The sequence below is a fragment of the Notamacropus eugenii genome, chromosome 4, assembly GCF_028372415.1.
Source record: "Notamacropus eugenii isolate mMacEug1 chromosome 4, mMacEug1.pri_v2, whole genome shotgun sequence".
In the NCBI taxonomy this organism is placed as follows: Eukaryota; Metazoa; Chordata; class Mammalia; order Diprotodontia; family Macropodidae; genus Notamacropus; species Notamacropus eugenii.
In genome coordinates this window covers 271,607,823-271,627,115 of record NC_092875.1, presented here as the reverse complement: position 1 = coordinate 271,627,115, position 19,293 = coordinate 271,607,823, and the positions used below count along the sequence as shown (strand labels likewise).

At 34.5% G+C, this 19,293-nt stretch overlaps 1 protein-coding gene across 7 annotated transcripts in view; it reads left to right on the top strand.

The window, feature by feature from the left end:
• ATP6V1H (ATPase H+ transporting V1 subunit H) overlaps positions 1-19,293 on the top strand; it is a 119,882-nt gene that overhangs the window by 36,454 nt on the left and 64,135 nt on the right. For all 7 annotated transcript variants that reach the window (XM_072604593.1, XM_072604587.1, XM_072604594.1 and 4 more), the window contains 2 exons: positions 9,957-10,054; positions 12,610-12,802. In XM_072604593.1, the coding sequence (XP_072460694.1) occupies positions 9,957-10,054; positions 12,610-12,802 (291 nt within the window). The remainder of the gene's footprint in view (positions 1-9,956; positions 10,055-12,609; positions 12,803-19,293) is intronic.

The following is a 19,293-nucleotide window of genomic DNA, read 5'->3' as shown; positions in this document are numbered from 1 at the left end:
TTTAAAAATTTTAATAAGAGATTCTTTAGGCTGAAAGGCCTTCAAGCCTCAAAGAAAGAAATCTCAAATAGTGAAGTTTAAAACATTGGTGACTGCAGATGTGGGGGATAATTTCAGATACTGGATTTTGGTATCTGTCAGAAGCCCACCATGTGGTCAGCTAAAACTTTTGTATCTTCTGGTAAGGCTTTTAGCCCCAGAGCCTTCAGTTTTCAGATATAGGTGGAAAGGAATTTTGACACATTAGCAGTGCATGATTTTACCACTTGATGTCAGTATAAAATAAAATTTTGTTCTGATAAATACTACAAAATGAGAAAACTCAAAATGTTGATGGGCCATATATTATTCTCTTTAAATGGTTGCAGAGACTAGCCTTAAGGTTATGCATAGACTTATCCTGAATTTCTTGATACTCCTTTTAAAATATGCTTGTAGTTTTCTAAATATATGAAAGCAACAATCTCACTTTCAGCTGAGGAATAAGTGGTCTCTAGATATCTTAAGTAAGATGTATAAAATAATCTTATGAAGTATTACGCACACTGCTAAAAGGTCCTTATGTTGGTGTTTTCTTGTTTTTTTTTTTTTTCCTACTTTTTTAATCAGTGAAATCACTGGACAATATGCTACTTAAATTAACTAAATTTTGTAACAGGTTTCAGGTCTGTAGTTCAGATTTTTCTCTTGCAGGATAGAATAGCATTTTAATCTTCTGTTGGCCTGTGATTAGTTCAGAACTTTTTGGGGACTTACTAGAGTGGTTCATGATCAATTATGTACCATTTTGTATGTTTTAAGAACAATTATTTACATGAAGTATTTAAATAGAAATGACTGCCTGAATAATTTTCCTTTGTATATTCTCTGTTAGGGAATTAATATCAATAGTATTTTGGTAGTATTTTGTTTATTTTAAATTATTTTAATTTAATTTAATTAATACATTTAATTTATTTTAAATTACATGTAAAAATTGTTTTAAAAATTCATTTTTTATAAGATTTTCAGTTCCAACTTTTTGACCCTCCCTTCTCTCCTCTCCAATGTGGCAAGCAGTGTGATAAAAGTTAAACACGTACAATCATGTTAAACATATTTCCACATTAGTCACATTGTGAAAGAAGAAACAGAACAAAAGGAAAAGCCATGAAAAATCCCCTCAAAACATTAAAAAAAAATTGTGAAAATAGTATGCTTCAATCTGCATTCAGACCCCATAGTTCTTTCTCTGGATGTGGATGGCATTTTTCTATCATGAATCTTGGAATTGTCTTGGATCATTGCATTGCTGAGAAGAGCTGAGTCTGTCATAGTTGGTGATCACACAGTATTGCTGCTACTGTGTACACTGCTCAGTTCACTCAGCGTCAGTTCATGTAAGGCTTTTCAGATTTTTCTGAAACCCTCCTGCTTATCGTTTTTTGTAGCACAAGAGTATTCCATTACACTCACATACCATATTAACATTCCCCAATTGATGCGCATTGCCTCAGTTTCCATTTCTTTGCTTTCACAGAAAGAGCTACTATAAATATTTTTGTACATATGGCTCTTTTCCCTTTTTTATGGTCTCTCTGGTATAAGATCTAGTAATGGTAGATTTGGCAAAATTTGATTGCTCTTTGAGCATAGTTCCAAATTTGTCTTTAGAATGGTTGGATCAGTTCACAACTCCACCAACAATGCATTCAATTTTGCCACATGTTCTCTAGCATTTATCATTTTCCTTTTGTGTCATATTAGCCAATCTGATAGGTGTGAGGTGATATTTCAGAGTTCTAATTTGCATTTCTCTCATCAGTAGTGATATATAACATTTTTTTATATGACTAAATAGTTTTAATCTGAAAACTGCCTGTTCATATCATTTGACCATTTATCAATTGGGGAATGATTTGTATTCTTATAAATTTGGCTCACTTCTCTAATATATTTGAGAAGTGAGGTCTTTATCAGAAATACTTGCTAGAAATTTCCCTGCCCCCAGCTTTCTGCTTTCCTTCTAATCTTGGTTTCATTGTTGTTATTTATTTGTGCAAATCCTTTTTAATTTAATGTAATCCAAATTATCCATTTTGCATTTTATAATGTTCTCTCTCATTTGGTCATAAATTCCCTTCTCCATAGATCTGACAATCTATTCCTTGCTCTACTAATTTTAGACATAAAGGGTATCACCCTTTATGTCTAAATCATGTACCCATTTTGACTTTGTCTTGGCATATGTTGTGATATGTTAGTCTGTGCCTGGTTTCTGCCAAAACTATTTTCCAGTTTTCTTAGTAGTTTTTGTCTGGGATTTCTTATCCAAGAAACTGGAGTCTTTTGGTTTGTCAAACAGTAGGTTATTATAGTCATTTACTACTGTCTTGTGTACCCTGTTACACTGATCCAATAATCTGTTTCTAAGCCAGTACAAAGTAGTTTTCATAATTGCTACTTTTATAATATAATTTTAGATTTGGTATGTCTAGGCTACCTTCCTTTGCAGTTTTTTCCATGAATTCTCTTGATATTTTTGACTTTTTGTCCTTCCAGACAATTTTATCACTGTTTTATCTAGCTCTATAAAATAATTTTTTGGTAGTTTGGTATGACACTGAATAAATAAAGTATAATTGTCATTTTTATTATATTATCTTGACCTACTCATGAGCAGTTGATAGTTTTCCAGTTGTTTAGATCTGACTTGATTTATGTGAAAAGTATTTTTGTGTTCACATAGTTTCTGGGTTTGTCTCAGCAAGTAGACTTCCAAATATTTTATATTGCTTACAGTTATTTAAATGGAATTTCTCTTTCTGTTGCTTCTTAGTGAGCTTTGTTGGCAATATATAGAAATGATGATGATTTATGTGGGTTTATTTTATGTCATGAAAGTTTACTAAAGTTGTCAATTATTTCCAGTAGTTTTTAAGTTGGTTCTTTAGAATTCTCTAAGTGTATACCATCTTATCATCTGCATAGAGTGATAGTTTTGTTTCCTCAATGCCTATTCTAATTCCTTCCATTTCTTTTTCTTCTCTTATTGCTAACGCTAACATTTCTAGTACAGTACTGAATAATGCCAGTACAATAGTACAACTAGTACAGTACTGAATAATGGTGCTGACAACGGACATCCTCGTTTTACCCCGATCATATTGGGAAGGTTTCTAGCTTCTTTCCATTACTTGGGGATAAGCTTGTTGATGGGTTCAGATAAATATTACTTATCATTTTAAGGAAAGCTCCATTTATTCCTATATTCTTTAGAGTATTTAATAGTTATGGGTTCTGTAATTTTTTCCAAAGCCTTTTCTGCATCTGTTGAGATAATATGCTTTCTGTTGTTTTTTTTGTTGATATGGTCAGTTTTACTGATAGTTTTCCTAATATTGAACCAGCTCTGCATTCCTGGTATAAATCCTACCTGGTTGGAGTGTATTATCCTGATGATAAATTGTTGTAATCTCTTTGCTAGTATTTGATTTAATTTTTTTGCATCAGTATTCATTAGGAAAATTGATTTATAATTTTCTTTCTCAGTTTTGGCTCTTCCTGGTTTAGATATCAGCACCATATTTGTGTCATAAAAGAAATTTGGTAGCACTCCTTCACTTGTTTTTTCCAAGTAGTTTATATGGTATTGGAAATAACGGTTCTTTCAGTGTTTCATGGAATTCACTTGTGAATCCAGCTGGTCCTTTGGATTTTGTCTTTGGGAATTCACTGATGACTTGTTCAATATCATTTTCTATTAAATGTAGTTAATTTAAGTATTTTAATTACTCTTCTCTTAATCTGCACAATTTAAATTTTGGAAATATCCATTTCACTTAGATTGTCAGGTTTATTGCCATATAACAAAATACTTCTTAGCAATTGTCTTCATTTTTTCTTCATTGGTGAAAAATTGTCCCTTTTCATTTTTCATATTAATAATTTGTTTTTCTTCTTTTTTAAATCAAATTAGCCAGAAGCTTATCTATTTTCTTGTTTTTTTTTCATAAAACCAGCCTTTAGTTTAAATTGTTAGTTCATTAGTTGTTTTTTTTTTTTAACTTTTAATTTTATTAATCTCTCCTTTGATGTTCAGAATTTCCAATTTGGTGTTTAATTGGTGATTTTTAATTTGTTCTTTTTCTGGCTTTTTTAGTTATATGCCCAATTCATTGACCTCTTTATTTTATTCATGTAAGCATTTAGTTATGTAAAATCTCCCCCAAGTACTTAGTACTTTGGCTGCATCCCATAGGTTTTGGTATGTTGTCTCATTGTCATTTTCTTTGATGAAATTATTGTTTCTATGATTTATTGTTTGATCTACTCATTTAGGATTAGCTTAGTTTCCAAAATAATTTTTAATCTTTCTTTCTGTGGCCTTTTATTACATGTAGTTTTATTACATCATGATCTGAAAAGGATGCGTTTAACATTGCTGCCTTTCTGCATTTAATTGTGAGGTTTTAATGCCCCAATACATGGTTAGTTTTTGTGTATGTGCTGTGTACCACTGAGAAAAAGGTATGTTCTTTTCTGTCCCCATTCAGGTTTCTCCAGAGGTCTGTCATATCTAACTTTTCTAAAATTCTATTCATCTCCTTAACTTCTTTCTTGTTTATTTTGTGGTTAGATTTATCTAGTTCTGAGAGGGGCAGGTTGAGGTCCGTAACTAATATAGTTTTGCCCTCTATTTCCTCCTGCAACTTACTTAACTTCCACTTTAGAAATTTGGATGCTGTACTATTTGGTGCATATATTTAGTATTGGTATCTCTTTAGCAAAATGTAGTGTTCTTCCTTGTTTGGCTCTTTTAGTTAGATCTATTTTTGCTTTTTCTTTGTCTGAGATCGATTGCTTCCTGCCTTTTTTTTCACTTCATCTGTAGCGTAATCTGCTCCATCCTTTTAACTTTACTCTTTATATGTCTCTGCTTCAGATATGTTTCTTATAAACAACATCATGTGGGATTTTGGCTTTTAATCCACTATGCTATCTGCCTGTGTTTCCTGGGAGAGTCCATCCCATTCACATTCATAGTTATGATTACTGCGTATTTCCCTCCATTTTATTTTTTCCCCTCTTTATACTTTTCTCTTTCTCTACTTTTACCCTATCCCTTCTCACCAGTGTTTTGCTTATGACCACTACCTCCCTCAATCTGCCCTCCCTTCTGTTGGCTTCTCCCCCCTTTTTTCCCCTTCCCCTGATACTTCCCTATAGGGCCAGATGTATTTCTATACCCAGCTGAGTTTATCTGTTATTCCTACTTTGAGCCAAATCTGATGAGAGTAAAATTCAAACAATGCTTGTCCCTTCTCTTCTTTCCCTCTCCTGTAATAGTTCTTTCCTACTTGTTCATGTGATGTAATTTTGCTTTGTCTTTTTTGTGGGTTCTGTTGCTCCAGAATTCATTTAAGAGGCTTGATTTAATGTTTCTGAGGGAAATTGGGGACAACTTGGGCAACTTCCTTGCTTTTCCCTGCCTTCTTGGATCTGCCCTCTGCTGTGGTAGATCTTTAACAAAAGGTACACAATTGTAATCTGAAAGTTGTTTTTTTTTCTTTTTAAAAATTTTAAGTAACCATCAAACTGTGTTTGAAGAACTGGCAAGAGTTATATGCAGGCAGTTTGGAAAATAGACTCAATTGTAAACTCTTTGAGTTACTGTCATTCTCAGAGTATCACACCACAATAATATAGGATAGCCCTACTTTATATGCTAGTTGCTTTCCTTCAAAGTCCTTTGTGAAGCACATATTTGCAGAATGAAGCTTATTTTCCTGTTGATTTCCATTGTATTTTTAGTCTCTGTCTGTAATGAAATCACTAAAAAAACCCTGATATTGGCACAATTTTAGTACAAAATTTTAAGCTATGTTGAAGACTGTGTTGGAAGCTAGTTTAACCTTTAAAAATTTTTTGCAAGATGATTGCTTATATGAGATGTAATCTAGTTCTATTATGAACATTAAATATGATTTTACTATCAAATGGCATTCTTAATACTTTGTATGTGTATGTAACTTTCTGTGTAGGAGTTGCTATGAAACTATTAAAATAAAGAAAAATGGAAGAAGTCTCAGCATCAGTGAAACACAGAGTATTAGACATTTAATTTCACACATGTGGTTCTGTGGTGATGATGGCAGATTTGTGACAAACTTGTTCAGTGACCAGACTGGAATACTACATGGGTTGGGGTTTGGGGGATCAGGAAGTATGCTGAATCATATCAATCTTGGACATTTTTGCAATGCATTTTGCATTTATGTTCATAGACAACAAGAAACATCTCATGGGATATCTGGTCACCTTATTCACAGTATCTCTGATAAGTATTTGTAAAAAGTCCATCATGAAAATAAATGCAGCTTATGCACCATCATCATTTGCTAAATATGAAGAGGTGGAAGAATTCTGTAAAGAATTTGGTAAGGTCCGCCAAATTAAATCACCATATATTCTGATATGTGGTAGGTAACTTCACAGCAAAGGTGGGAAAAGGTGAGAATCCTCAGATACATGGGAAAGTATAACTAATAAAAAAGGAATGAGAAGAGGTCAATGGCTACTCTGAAGACTAATGCCTTTATATTATGAATGCTTCAAGAAAAGATTTAATATCACTTGACATGGCAAGCAACAAATAACATTGTGGGGAAAAAATAGATTAGATTTTAAACAGGTGGGAATAAACTTGTTATTTATGTGGGAGATATCCCTGAATCAGCTCATTCTGTTTAATGAGACCTTTGAGTTGCAGAATAAATTAAACTCAAGAAGAAACATCAGCTACTAAATTATATGCTTACTCTCCCATCTTTATGCAAGTCTTCTATACAAAAATTAAGCGCATTGGCATCCAAGATGAAGGTATTAGTAAGAAACACAGGCTTTTGTAAGTGATGTTAAATCATAGGCTACATCTTTACCATTGTACCTTGAGGGTGATGTTCTCAGGAAGTCCCTTTGCCTGCCACTATCATTCTGGATAACTGCTTGTAAGGATTTGGACCCTGAACTTTTCGGATGCTTGGTTTGTGGATGGTTCTGCCTGTTACAGGCTTGGCATCTCATTCTGTTCTCTGCCAATTTCAACTGAGTCTCTGGTAAGTCTCTGGGGGATGGGAAACCTAGATCCTTGTCACAGTGAACTATTACTATGAGTGGTTCAGAGCCTTAGATAGTCAACAGCTCATCCTAGTGGCATCGATTCTCACTTCACAGAACTTTGTTGATGGAGATTTGGGTATGCTCTGTTAGTGCTCATCATCATGCAGCTGTTCCTTAGAGTGAAATAATGCTGTGGAAAGACTCTTTCCTTATGGCTATCTCTCCATCATATTGTTTGATCAAGGAACACATCTTGACTCTAACATTGTACAAGATATTCTCCTTAATGTCCTGTCATCCTTTTTTTTTTTTTTTTAATTTTTCCTGAATGGTTTGGGCAAATCACCTCTGAATGTCAGCGAAGGCTTGACAGTTGAGGGAGGAATAGTGGACACTGATCATGAAAAGGAGTGGGCCTGGGGCAGAAGGTTTGTTGCCTGATTAATCCTTTTGCCTAGTCCATGGGCAAAAGTAAAATGGTGGGCAGTGGGACCTCTGGAGAAATTTGACTATCATTATATTCTGTTTAAGAGGGTGTGATTTCATTCATCTAGGGAGTAGATGTCTCTGAGTGGAAAGTAGCAGTCTCGTAAATGGAGAATACCAAATGGGTAGTGGAGTGATGAAAGGGGAGAAAATATATCAGATCATCAGATATGATGCAGAGAAAGAGATTATAAGCTCTTAGATTCTGTTTCTAGATACTGTTTTTTGCAGAGACTTTGAGACAGATACCTTTTGAGCTCTTCTGTTCCTGGTGGCTGGAGACTGATTTATTGGTTCTGTCTTCTATTTTCAGTGTTTTCTTGCTCCTTTGTGGTCTTCTGATCAGTTTCTGATTTACTCACCCAACAGCCATTCTGCTATTCTCACTTTGTGGGGCAGTTGTGGTTTTGGCGATCATTCTCCCCCCCCTCCTCCCCACAGCTTATTATGTGCCTTACAGACTATTCTCCATGGGTGCTGTATTTTGTAATACTTAGTACAAAGGTTGAGATTATTTACTCTTATCTTGGATTGCTGTCCTGGGATGACCAAGATGGATCAAGACAAAGAGGGGAAAATGCCTTTGGAATTATTTATTTTGCCTAGGCCTTGGACTCCAAGGGATTGATTATACTGGCTGGTATTAGTGATTTTAAAACCCAGTGAAACTCTTCAGTCATAGAGATATAGAATGGGGATAGTTAGGCTAAGTACTTTTTTGGCAAAATCTTTATCCTGTCAAGAGGATCCCTTTTTGGTTGTATAATCTGGGTGTGTTCCTATTTAGCAGGGATCTTCAGAACTGCACTTAAATATTCTTTTTTTCCTCTCATATATATTCTTGATATTTATATTCAGCAGAAGATTAAATAATCTTTTGCCTCCTTGATTCACTTTATACAGATCATGAACTTTCATTTGGGTCCAGTGTGTATCTGCTTAAGACAGTAAATTCTGTTGGTTATTGAATCAGTTTTGGTTATTCATTGAAAGAAGAATTTCCTCTTGAGAAGATCTGTTTCATGATTGAATGAAAAAGAACAAATTGAAATGCTTTTGATATTTAGATGATTTAGAAAAAAAGCAGCGTGATGTAGTGGCAACAGTGCCAAAAGACTTGGGTTTGGATCTTGGCTTTTTTACTTGCTACCTGTATGATTTAGGGCATGCCACACAAACTTTCTGAACCTCAGTTTTCTCATCTGTGAAATTAGGGAGTAAAATAGATGGCCTTTTAGGTCCCTTCCAACTTTAGATCTGTTATCCTTTGAGTTTTTCAAAAACCTCAAACTTTGTTGTTATATTTTTACTAGATTAGTGGTTTTTGTGGTCAATATTTGACACTGGGAAGACAATTATTCTTCTTGTCACTGCAAATTACATTTTGGAAAAAAAAGATACTAATAAATTTTACAATATGCTTTTTCATTTGATAGTCTTAAAGATTTGAAGTGTTCTGTTGAATGACATGGAAAAAAGACTTTAATGTGGAATAAGACAGAGATACTTCAGAGACCTATGTTTCTGTAGTCTAGGTCTGTTGATGCAGTTTTCTACTCTATACCTTAGTGAAATGGTGTTGCTTAGTTCCTATGTTTTAGAAATTGATCATCTTGTGACTAGCCTGGTGAGGGACCTCTACAAACTTAGCTGGGTTTGCCCATTTTACTGTGCTGGTCCCTAGATGATAACAGATAAACAGTTCATTGCCAGGAAGTATTTTAAAAGCTGTAAATTATAGAATCATTGCCTGAATTTTACTATTTGGAATACCTTATTTATAATGATATTATGGTACATGTATATTGCTTTTATAGTAAATTATTTTAAGGATGTTAGAATTAAACATTCATAGAATATGCTCATAAATGGAGAAGAGTATTTAATGCTAAGAGAACATTTTAAAAATCTGATTGTTTTAGTTTTTACACCATGTATGAAGTTATATGTATCTCTGTACTTGAAGGTTCATTAAGAATTGCTTGCTTCTCATTTTATCATTAATTCTTGTTTGATTTTTATGCAGTGCCACTTTTTCAGAGTAAATGATACTTTAAAAATAGTACATAAGCTGCAATTCCTCCTGCTTTTCCTTGAATCTCTTTAAATAATATAAACAGTTTCTAATTGTTTGAGAGTTTAATATGGCAGATAATGGTGTAGGAAAAGTGTAGAGCCAAGAGAGAATGATAGCTCTGTGAGGTCAGTTATTTGGATTACCTAACTCTAACAAGAACGAAAGGTCTCTTCTAGTTGGAAGATAGATATGTACGTGCGAGGATGTGTGTGTGCAGCTTTATTTTTAGATTCAGGGTTTATGGATTCAAACTTTATGTTGCCTTTAAGACTTCATTCTTTTTCTTGCTTAGTGTTCCCAGTATGTGCAGTGTGTTGCTGGATGTCTTCAGCTGATGCTCCGTGTTAATGAATATCGCTTTGCATGGGTAGAAGCTGATGGGGTCAACTGGTGAGTATCTTTTTTGTTTGTGAAAGAGAGTGACATTTTAAGCATGTAAAGCAATTTTAGCAAATAATTTTCAGGGAAACAGGTCCAGTTAAATTTCTGGAAGGTTGGTTTCATTTTCATGCCTTTTCCAATTCTCTAAAACTAATATTTGTTATTTATCTGCTGGGTAGTTTAATCTTGTATTTGAAGCTAGAGATAGAAAAGATGAATAGCTGACATTACCTACTCAGCTGTAATAAAGATTAGGCAATGAATACCAAAATGAAGGTCATACAAAGTTCTATGGGAAACTGAGGAAGGAGAACTCACTTTCAGCTAAGAATTATGGTAAAGTTAGGAGAGTTAGAACCTGAGTTGGGGGTTTTTATGAATCAGCAGTGTGACATTATAGCACCCAGAGATAATGATGTCCATAGTTTGCTTTGAAAGAAGCGTAATGTGTATTATATTCTGCCCCAGTTTGAAATGTGTGTGTTCACTTATGGGCACCATATTTATTTGAAAGACAGATAAGCAAGAGTACCTCCAGAAGAGTGTACCTAACGTGAGGATTGGTTAAATGAGATAGATGTGTTTAGCTTAGAAGGGGACTGTGTAAAAGAGAACCTGACAGCTGTCTTCAGATCATTTCAGCATATATTAAGTACCTACTATGTGCCAAGCTAGGTGCTAAGGATACCAAAGTTTTGTTATTTTATAAGATTTGAACTGATTCTCTTTGACCTCAGAGGGGACAGAATTAGGAGCACTGAGTAGAAGTTGACAGGAGACAGATTTAGAAAAGAAAAACTTCTCAACATGTAGAATGTTCTTGAAGTGAATGAGTTGTTTTGGGAGGTAGTAGTTTAGTATAGGGTTCTCTATAGGTTTATAGAGTCATAGATTTATTAGAGTTTGAAGAAAGACCTGTAGAATGTCCCTAGTCAAACTACTGTTTTACAGGTGAGGAAGCTGAAGTACAGATTAAGTTAAATGGCTTACATAGGGTCACAAGTCTGAGGAGGGATTTGTATAGTCCTTCATAAGTCTTAAGTCTGGTACTTTATCCACTATGGTTTGTTGCTTTCAAATGGAGACTGGATGACCACTTGATCAGAGTATTGTAGAAGAGGAGGGGCAGCTAGGTGGTGCAGTGGATAGAGCACCAGTGCAGGAGTCAGGAGAACCTGAGTTCAAATCTCACCTCAGACACTTGACACTCACTAGCTGTGTGACCTTGGGCAAGTCACTTAACCCCAATTGCCTCATCCTGGGTCATCTCCAGTCATCCTGATGAGTATCTGGTCACTGGATTCAGATGGCTCTGGAGGAGAAGTGAGGCTGGTGACCTGCACAGCCCTCCTTCACTCTAAACAAAGTCAAATGCAAGTTGTGTCAGTATTTCTCTGATGGCATGGTCCTCTTCGGCAGCGAAGGATGAACATGCACACACAGTGCAGAAGAGGACTAGATGCCCTCTGAGGTCCCTTCCAGCTGCTGAAACTTGACAGAAGGGAAGGATTTAAAAAAGGAAGTGGGATGTGGGGCATAAGGGAATAGAGGCAGGATTAGAAAGGAGAGTGAGCAGCAAGTCCATTTTGGCTGGAGTGCAGAATGGGTAGAGATGAATGTAAGGTGAAATAATGGGCTGGAATGGTAGACTAGAGCCAGGTTGACCAGAATCTTGAATGTCAGGCTTTGAAGGAGTTTTTATTGTTGTTTGCCCTTTGTTTTCATCACTTTTTGGGGTAGGTACTTGGTAGCCATTGAAGGGTTTTGAGAAGGGGAAAGGACTATGTGGTTACAAGATATATGGTGGTGTAAGTATGAGCTGATGTGAGAGTAAAGATAGGAATGAAACTCTGAAATAAGGCAGTACAAGTGATGAATCGGCAATAGATTAAGTATCTATTTCACAAGTAGAAATAATAAAAATTGGCGTGTGACTGAAAGGAGGAGATGAGAGAGAAAGATGGAAATATCAAAGGTAACTCCAGGGTTTCAAACTTGAGTGACTGGAAAAATGGCAGTGAACTTAAAATGGGGGAGGTACCTTCTGGGGAGAAGATGAGTTCATTTTTCACCATGAAGCTTGAAATGCAGTGGGTATTTAGTTGGTAGTTGGAACTTTGAGAGATGGATCCTGGTCAGTCAGTTACATAGATCTGCTCAGTGAAGCAGTGAAAGTTGATGAGATGACATCTCTTCAAGGAATAGACAACAAGGGGATTATACTGCTGTCTGTGATCAGCAGTCTCTATCGAGATACTCATATAAGTGTTGGGGAGAGGGCACTTGAAAGTAGCAAGGGAACTAGTATCCAAGATAGAATTTTGTAACCTTGTAACTGCCCCTGTTTCCTAGACTGAGTCTAGGGAGAAATCCTAATTTGAGTCTGGAACTCAAGCTGGCCTTCAATGCGTGAGCTCTTAACTGCTTAACCTTTATTGCTGATGAGGAGGGAAAACCTATCTGAATGTAGTTCATGATGATTTCTTTTATTAGCTGTCATACTCAAATATGGTTTTCCTTTGTTTTATAACTTACTATATTTTTTAAAATGTTTATTTTTTTAGTATAATGGGAGTTTTGAGTAACAAATGTGGCTTCCAACTCCAGTACCAAATGATTTTCTCAATATGGCTGCTGGCATTTAGCCCTCAAATGTGTGAACATCTTCGTCGATATAACATTATTCCTGTTCTGTCTGATATCCTTCAAGAATCTGTTAAAGAAAAAGTAACTAGAATCATTCTTGCAGCATTCCGGGTAAGTTTTTTTGTTTATTGTAGCATTGTGATATTACTGAATTTCAGAGTTGGAAGGGACCTCAGGGACTGATTTAGTTCAATTTATACCTTAAACTAAAATCCCTTTTGCAACATACCTATTGAATTATCAGCTAGCATTTCTTGGAGACTTCCAACTGGTGATGGAGAACCCATCATCTCTCAGAGGCAACCTGTTCCACTTTTGTATAAGCCTAATTGTAATAAAAGAACAGAATGGAAGAAAACAAAAATATACAGAGCATATTCCTTTTCATATGGTACCTATTTTTTTAATCCCAGTACTTGATTCCAAATTTGATGTGTTGAAAGTTCTTTTTGGGAAAAAAAGCAAAGTGCAGCAATCTTTAGTCCAAAACAACATAAAAAAAAAGTTCAGCATAACTCTTTCTTTTAGAGATCCTGAAATATTGACGGTAAGCCATTTATCTAAGAATCCACTTTAGATTCATTGTTTTCTTTGTTCATCTTTTTTGAGGAAGTGAAAGGGCAACAGTTTCCTTTTTAACTAAGGTTGAATGAATGATGTTGCTTTTTAGTTGATTTTCTTTAATTCATTTATGGATTTTAGTTTTGTATATTTTACTGAAAATAGTTATAGTATTTTAAGAATTAAAATGGGTATCATATGCTACAAAATTACTTGTGACCTGTTTTTAAAAGAGAAAATTTAGTTGCTCAAAAGAGCATGGGGGTCAGATGATCCAAATTTTATTTTGCTTCTTCTATTGAGCCCCTGCATAAAATCATTTAACCTATGCTTGTTTTTCTCATGTGTGTGGGTGGGAGAAGAGTTCATAAAGCTGTTGAAGATTAGATAACATTTAAGTGCTCTGAGCTTCTGTGACAGATCAGACAAATCCAAAGAAGTATGATTATTTTAAGTGATGGCTAGAGAATTATACTGCCCAAGCCCCTTCATGATGAGTATCATCAGACTAGAAAATTTATGAGTTTCTCAACAAGTAAATCTTATCTCTTTGCAGTTTTTTTCTGTACTTTTTTTTTTAAAGCCAAGATAATTCTCATGCCCTTGTTTTGGCAGATAGTTATGTAGTATAAAGAGATTTAGAGATGTATAAAATTGGTTATGTCAGGCAAGAGAAATGTTAAATTTCTTGTTTGAATCATAACTTTAAACATGAGTCAGTTTTTGTTGACTCTGTCTTTGACAGGTCCACTGTAAAGCATGCTTTCTGAAATGGCATGGTTTGTACAACAGGCTTATCATCTTTCTTTCATCTATAATAAATTGAAAGAACCTTTCTCTCCGTTAGGGTAATATCAGTATCCTTCATTAATGGTGAAGAGAATAAAGGACAGAGCTTTCTCCTCATTTCAGTTTTTCCACATATTAAAATATGACTACTATTCATAACTCTTTAGTCTCTATGAAGAGCTGGTATCTTGATCTAGGATCCTGTTAGGTTAATGTTGTGGCTAGTCAAGAATTTCAGCTCTGCTTTGTTTATCGTAATCTTAACGTGTCACTTGTAATCATTTTAATATGTATAACAGTTTAAAATATTTAAATTATACTGAAATTAACTAAACTGTAACCTTGTCATTTAATGAAAACTATTGTTTTTGTGACATTTGTAAACAGATCTATACCTGGATTCAAGATTATTTAAGTGACTACACTTAATATACTGGGAGGCAGTGTAGTATGACAGAAAGACTATGGGTCTGGAAATCAGATTTGGAGATTTTGGATTTTTGACCCAAGTTGGCCATTAACTTCTTGTACAACTTTAGAATGTCATTGAACTGTTCTGAGCCTGTTTCCCCATCTGCAAAAAGGAGATAAATAACAGTGATCTCTGAGGTTTATCCTATCTCTAACATTTTATTAATTCTATAATTTTTATTTTAGTGCAAAGCATTTAAGTCAGTAGACCTGCTAAATATGGGATGATGTCTCATATGCCCTGAGACATGAGGAACCCCTTTTTTGGCCTTCTTTCTGTTCTCACTGTCTTTGGGAATGCTTAATTCTTTTATATAGGATAAAAGTTCAATACTGAACAGTAATGGATTATTATCCAACTAGAGGCCATGCACTAGAATAAAGATGGTACATTTATTTTTGTCATTCTGATATACTTCTGACTTTTTAAAAAGACCCAATAGGGAGCATTATTGAGACTGTTCTGCTCTTGTATTCTGTATTGCATCCTGAACCTTAGGAAAACTTTAATGCTAAAAGTTTAGTGATGCTAAATTTGCTAAAGTTGCTAATCTCCTCTGTTGAACAAATTAAGTAACTGTTGACTTTTAAAAAATTGGTTGGACACATTCTTTTATTTTGGGAAATGCCAGTTAGTTATTCTTAGCATCACTAGGTCTCTGTAAACTTTTTAATACTTGAATTAGATTTGGATTGATTAGTCAATCTTTAGCACCCAAAATAAATCAGAATGTTTTCAAGATATAACAGATAAACTTAGTAATGACCCTTTGTTGTTTAGAATCTTATTCATACTCTAATTATTCATTTGATTTTCTTCAGTATTAATAACCTTATGAACATAAAATGGCAAACAAGTGAACAAGTTATTAAATATTTATTGTGTGCCAAACAGTGTTCTAAAAACTGGGGATAAAAATATAAGTGGAAGGAAAGATAGTCCCTGCCCTCAAGAATCTTAAATTCTAATGGTGGAACACAGCACATCAAAAGGAGGCTGAAAAGTCAGGGAAGAGGAGTGGTGGCTGGGTTCTGAAAATGAAAGATGTCTAGGCTGGCCCTTCTTCAAAATGAAGGTTCCAACAGTGGGAGGAGGCAGCTTGAGTCATGGTGGTAAAGTCTGAATAATGAAGAGATTTCTTTACAGTGGTTTTTGTTAGCTGCCTTTGGTATTGATGATTTGTAGCTTATTGAAATAATTGATTCTGTGGCTTGGTTAAAACCATCATTGGTATAGAGCAGGTCTGCACATAACCTAAAATCCTTTGGTGGGCCACAGATTGTGCAGGTCTGGCATAGAGCCACATTTCAGGATTCTTTTGTGATGATTTATCATCAAGCATTTATTAAACATCTTTCCTTTGCCCAGTACTGTGCTAGATACTTAGGGGGAGCATTGGAGTTAATTATTCTGTATTTTGCCAGATATGAAATAAACGTGAAATAACTTACAACTGTATGTAATAACTTAAAGTTTAAAATTTATTTCCGCAGACTTGTTGAAATCTTGCCCATTCTTAAAGAATATCTTTTACTTTGTGAAATCTTTTTTGATCTCTCCCAATCAAAAATCGTTTTCTCTTCCTTGGACATTTATAACTATCCTTCTATACCTTTCTTACATTCTTATCATATGCTTTTCTGCATTGTAAGTATGTGTGGATCATATCCTCCATTCGAAGTTAAATGCCATTAAAAATAGAGGCTGTCTTAATCATATGTTCACATCCTCCCCAGGGGCCAGTACAGTGCCTTGTGCATAGATGGCATTTTGTAGTTATTTCATGAAGTTGAGGAAGGTTGGCAGCTCTGTGGGTGATTTATGGGAGGATGTGGACAAGAATTACATAGAACAAGAAGGTGTGGCTTGATTAGGAATTGCAGTCTTGAGGAGTACCCTTGGCAATAAGATCTTGGATCCATTAAAATGTGAAAAAGTTAACATATGGATCAGTTATTTGATATCCTCTTGATTAGCCTTTTTAGGCATAATAATGTTTTCCATGATGTAAAAAAAAAATGGGTATCTTTTCCTTTTCCAGATATCTTGAAAATCAGTCCTTTGGAAACTTTCAAAATTATGTTATATCTAACATGGAATTTTTCTTTATTTCTTTGGTACATTTCAACTGTTTTCCTGACTTAATTTTCTTAAGTATCATTTTCACTCCCTCATACATATGTATAGAACCTTGGGTATTGCTCTGTTAATATTCCACCAGAATTTGGTCTTGACCCCTGGAGCCCTGGACTCCTTTTTAAAGATGAACTTTTGCCTTATCTTGTTCAGAACCAGGCTACCTTGCCACATACTAGCATCTGGCATATCGTAGCTCAAGGTCAAAGAGGAATTAAGTTTCAAAATCACGTACAATCCAGCTCCAACCTGAAGGAATTAAGATATCAAGGTCCTGTGTCTAATCCAAACAAGTCATCACTACATGAATATGCACATCAATAGATTTGTGCTTATGTATGTATGTATATATGCATATGTATATGCATATATATATATATATATATATATATATATATATATATATATATATATATACACACACACACATAAATTATAAAGAATTTTTTTGAGGGCCAGCACTAAGCATAGCTGGAAGAGGTATAGGTGAGAAGATAAGAAATCACTTTCCCATTCTGGGCTTCAGTTTCCTCATTTGTAAAAGAAAAAAAGAGGGGGGGAACTATGATAGAGAATGCAGGCAGCCTTGTGTAGTGGAAAGAGGGGTGGATTTGAAGTCGGAGACCTGGCTGTAACTCCTGTCTGTGACACTTATTAAATGTGTGTCTATGAGTAAGTCACTTAACCTTCATAAGTCTTAGTTTCTTTATCTGGAAAAAAAATACCTTCCTTACAGGATTATTATGAGACTTAAATCAGATGGTGTATGTGATGTGCTTTGCAATCTTTTGAGTATTGTACACTTATCACTCATTTAGTATTAGATAATTCCATTTAATCCTCAGTATTCATATCTTTTAAACATTCTAGATTATTTTCAATCATTTGTACTGTTAGCATTTTCTGTGTTTATATTTAATCATTGTAAAAAAAAGGCTGTGGCAGTATCAAATCAATTTATTTTAATTTTAGAATTTCTATAAAAGGAAAGCAGGAACATAGTTCCAAGAGACTGTTGAAGTAGAGATAGTCCTAATTCACTTAAAATAGAAATTATTCATTATTCTTTCAGTCTTTAAAAGAATTCTCTTCTATCAGAAAATCTGTCACTTGTATATTAAAAAAAGCCAAAAGAAGTTTTAACCTGTAAAAATATTTGCAATCACCTTGAGGTTCTCTCTGAAGATCCCTCTCTTTTTCCTGTCCCATATACAGAGTCTTTTGATTAAACATGCCTTTAATTCCACTCTGGTCATGTTGTGAGGTTGATGATTTATTTGCTTGTATTGGCTTTGTTTGTGGCTCCCTTTCCTATTGCTCATAGGGTGTGTTAGTTTTAGTCCAGTTCTGTGGTAAAGACAGAAATCACTGTAATTTCTTATTGGATTTCTTGATCGTTATTCTTTTCTCTGGGTATTTGTGATACTGCATCATGTTTTTTTACATATACCTTCCCTAATTTCTTTTCCTATTTTTTCCTTCTTTTCCATCCTTAAGTTTTTCTCCCCTTAATACGTATTCCATTAGTAGAAGCTTGTGAGTGATATAAGCCTTTTCTCTTCATTGATAAAAATTTAGTAGTATTTCTGTTAAAAGGAAGCACTGAAAAGAGTATCACGTTTAACCTTGGAAGACTTTGGATTGAGGTCTAGCTCTGACACTAGGATAATTACTGTCTGTGAATCTCTTTTTTTCTCATATGTTAAATGGAGATCTGTTAAGTAAACCTGTTAACTGTCATCCATAGCTTATACAGTTCCTTAAAGCATTTTGCAAACTGAAGTGCTATACATATGTGTTAAGTACAATTATTCCACTGTGAAGAAAGTCCTGCTCAGATGCTTGATCATACTTGGAAGACCAGTGGAGTGAGATCTGCCCTGCCAGTGATAGCTGTTTGAGGACTTCTAGAGCTGTGTAAGGAGGTGCTCATTGCCATTTAGCTTGGTCAGTAGGTGGTGAGTTCTTTGGTTGTGACAGCTGATGGAACAAAAAATATAAAATGGTCATCATTTTATACAGTCCACTCCCTATTTACAGAAATGGGGAAGAGTCTGCTAAAAATTTTTTAAAAATTCACAATTTTTGACAACTTATAAACATTAATTTAGTTCTTATATGATAAAGAGTGGTGATATCAGTGCATGTTGATGGGTTATCTTTTTATCTTCTTAAAGAATTTTTTAAGTGCAACAGGCAAATAACCATTTCAAAAAAATTTTAGCCTCTGTTTTAACCTTTTGGCATATACTGGGGATGTGAAATATCTGATGTTAACTGTCCAGATGGCTTAATGTCATCTGGTCTTTTGGGCAGACACCAAGAGTTCACAAAACCACTGAGGCATGCACTTGTAAATCTTTATCATAGCTTTTTAAGTCCTGAGTGACAATATCACCCAAAGTCTGCAACATAGACTCTTTACATAAAATTTATTTTCTGTATATAAATCACTATTTTATCTTTTTCTTTCTTTTGTTTTGTATTTGATTCAACCAAAATGTTTTTTCTTGCATTCCTTTCTTATTGGATTTTTCTATATTTTGTTACATTTTTCTAATTTTAATTTTCTTTATTAATTTAAAAAGCAAATGAATTTATCACTGAATTTTTTCTAAACAAAAGTTGTTTTCTTCTGTGGCCT